The following is a 925-nucleotide window of genomic DNA, read 5'->3' as shown; positions in this document are numbered from 1 at the left end:
GAAATTGATAACATGCAGATGGGATTCGTGCAAGGAAGGGGAACAACCGATGCAATCTTCATAGTAAAGCAACTGCAAGAGAAATATTGGGAGGGGAAGAAAGACCTGTTTTTCTGTTTTGTCGACCTGGAAAAGGCTTATGACCGGATTCCAAGAGAGCTGGTGTATTGTGTTTGAGGAAAAGAAATGTACCAGAGAAACTGATCAGGCTGGTGAAGGCAACGTACTACAATGCTAGGACAGTAGTGAGAATACCACATGGAGAAATGGAAGAGTTCATCATTGATGTCGGCTTACATTAAGGATCTGCACTTAGTCCGTTCCTGTTTATTAGTGTGCTGGATGTGATCAGTGACCTGTGGAGAGCTGGAGTGCCGTGGGAAATTCTGTTTACCGATACTTTGGTGCTGATGGCAGAGAGTGAAGAGGAGCTTCAAGAGAAATGGGAGGCCTGACATGAAGGCATAACGAAAAAAGGATTAAAAGTCAACATCAAGAAAGCTGAAGTATTGGTGAGCAGTAGAAATAAGACAGGAGTCAACATCACGGACAACCGAAGCATCACAGTTCTGAAGCAGGTTAGTGAGTTTAAATATCTGGGTATGTTGATGAGCGAGGGAGGTGGTTCAGAACCATCTATCAGGGCTAGACTTAAAGCGGCCTGGGACAAACGGATGCCAAGAAAGATAAAAGTCAAGTTGTACGAAACAGTGGTAAGACCAGTCATATTGTATGGCCTGGAAACGTGTGCGTTGACGAAGAAGGAAGAAAGATTGCTCGTAACAAAAGATATGTGGATGCTGCGAAGGATTATGGGCGTTACGCTACGCGACCGGAAAAGGGGCGAGGACATCCGGAAAGAACTAAAAGTATGTAACATTATAGAAAGGATCAGGGAGAGCAGGTTGCGATCGTTTGGAAATCT

General features: G+C 44.4%; 1 protein-coding gene across 1 annotated transcript in view; it reads left to right on the top strand.

Moving 5' to 3' along the window:
- The first annotated feature begins 602 nt into the window (after window positions 1–602).
- Window positions 603–925, top strand: part of LOC125047125 — a 480-nt gene continuing 157 nt past the window's right edge. The window contains exon 1 of the mRNA XM_047645237.1: window positions 603–925. This exon is cut by the window's right edge and continues 157 nt beyond it. Within this exon, the coding sequence (XP_047501193.1) occupies window positions 603–925 (323 nt within the window).

This window comes from Penaeus chinensis, chromosome 40 (assembly GCF_019202785.1).
Source record: "Penaeus chinensis breed Huanghai No. 1 chromosome 40, ASM1920278v2, whole genome shotgun sequence".
Taxonomy (NCBI): domain Eukaryota; kingdom Metazoa; phylum Arthropoda; class Malacostraca; order Decapoda; family Penaeidae; genus Penaeus; species Penaeus chinensis.
The sequence above is the reverse complement of the archived record's forward strand: the minus strand, read 5'-3'. Positions and strand labels throughout refer to the sequence as shown.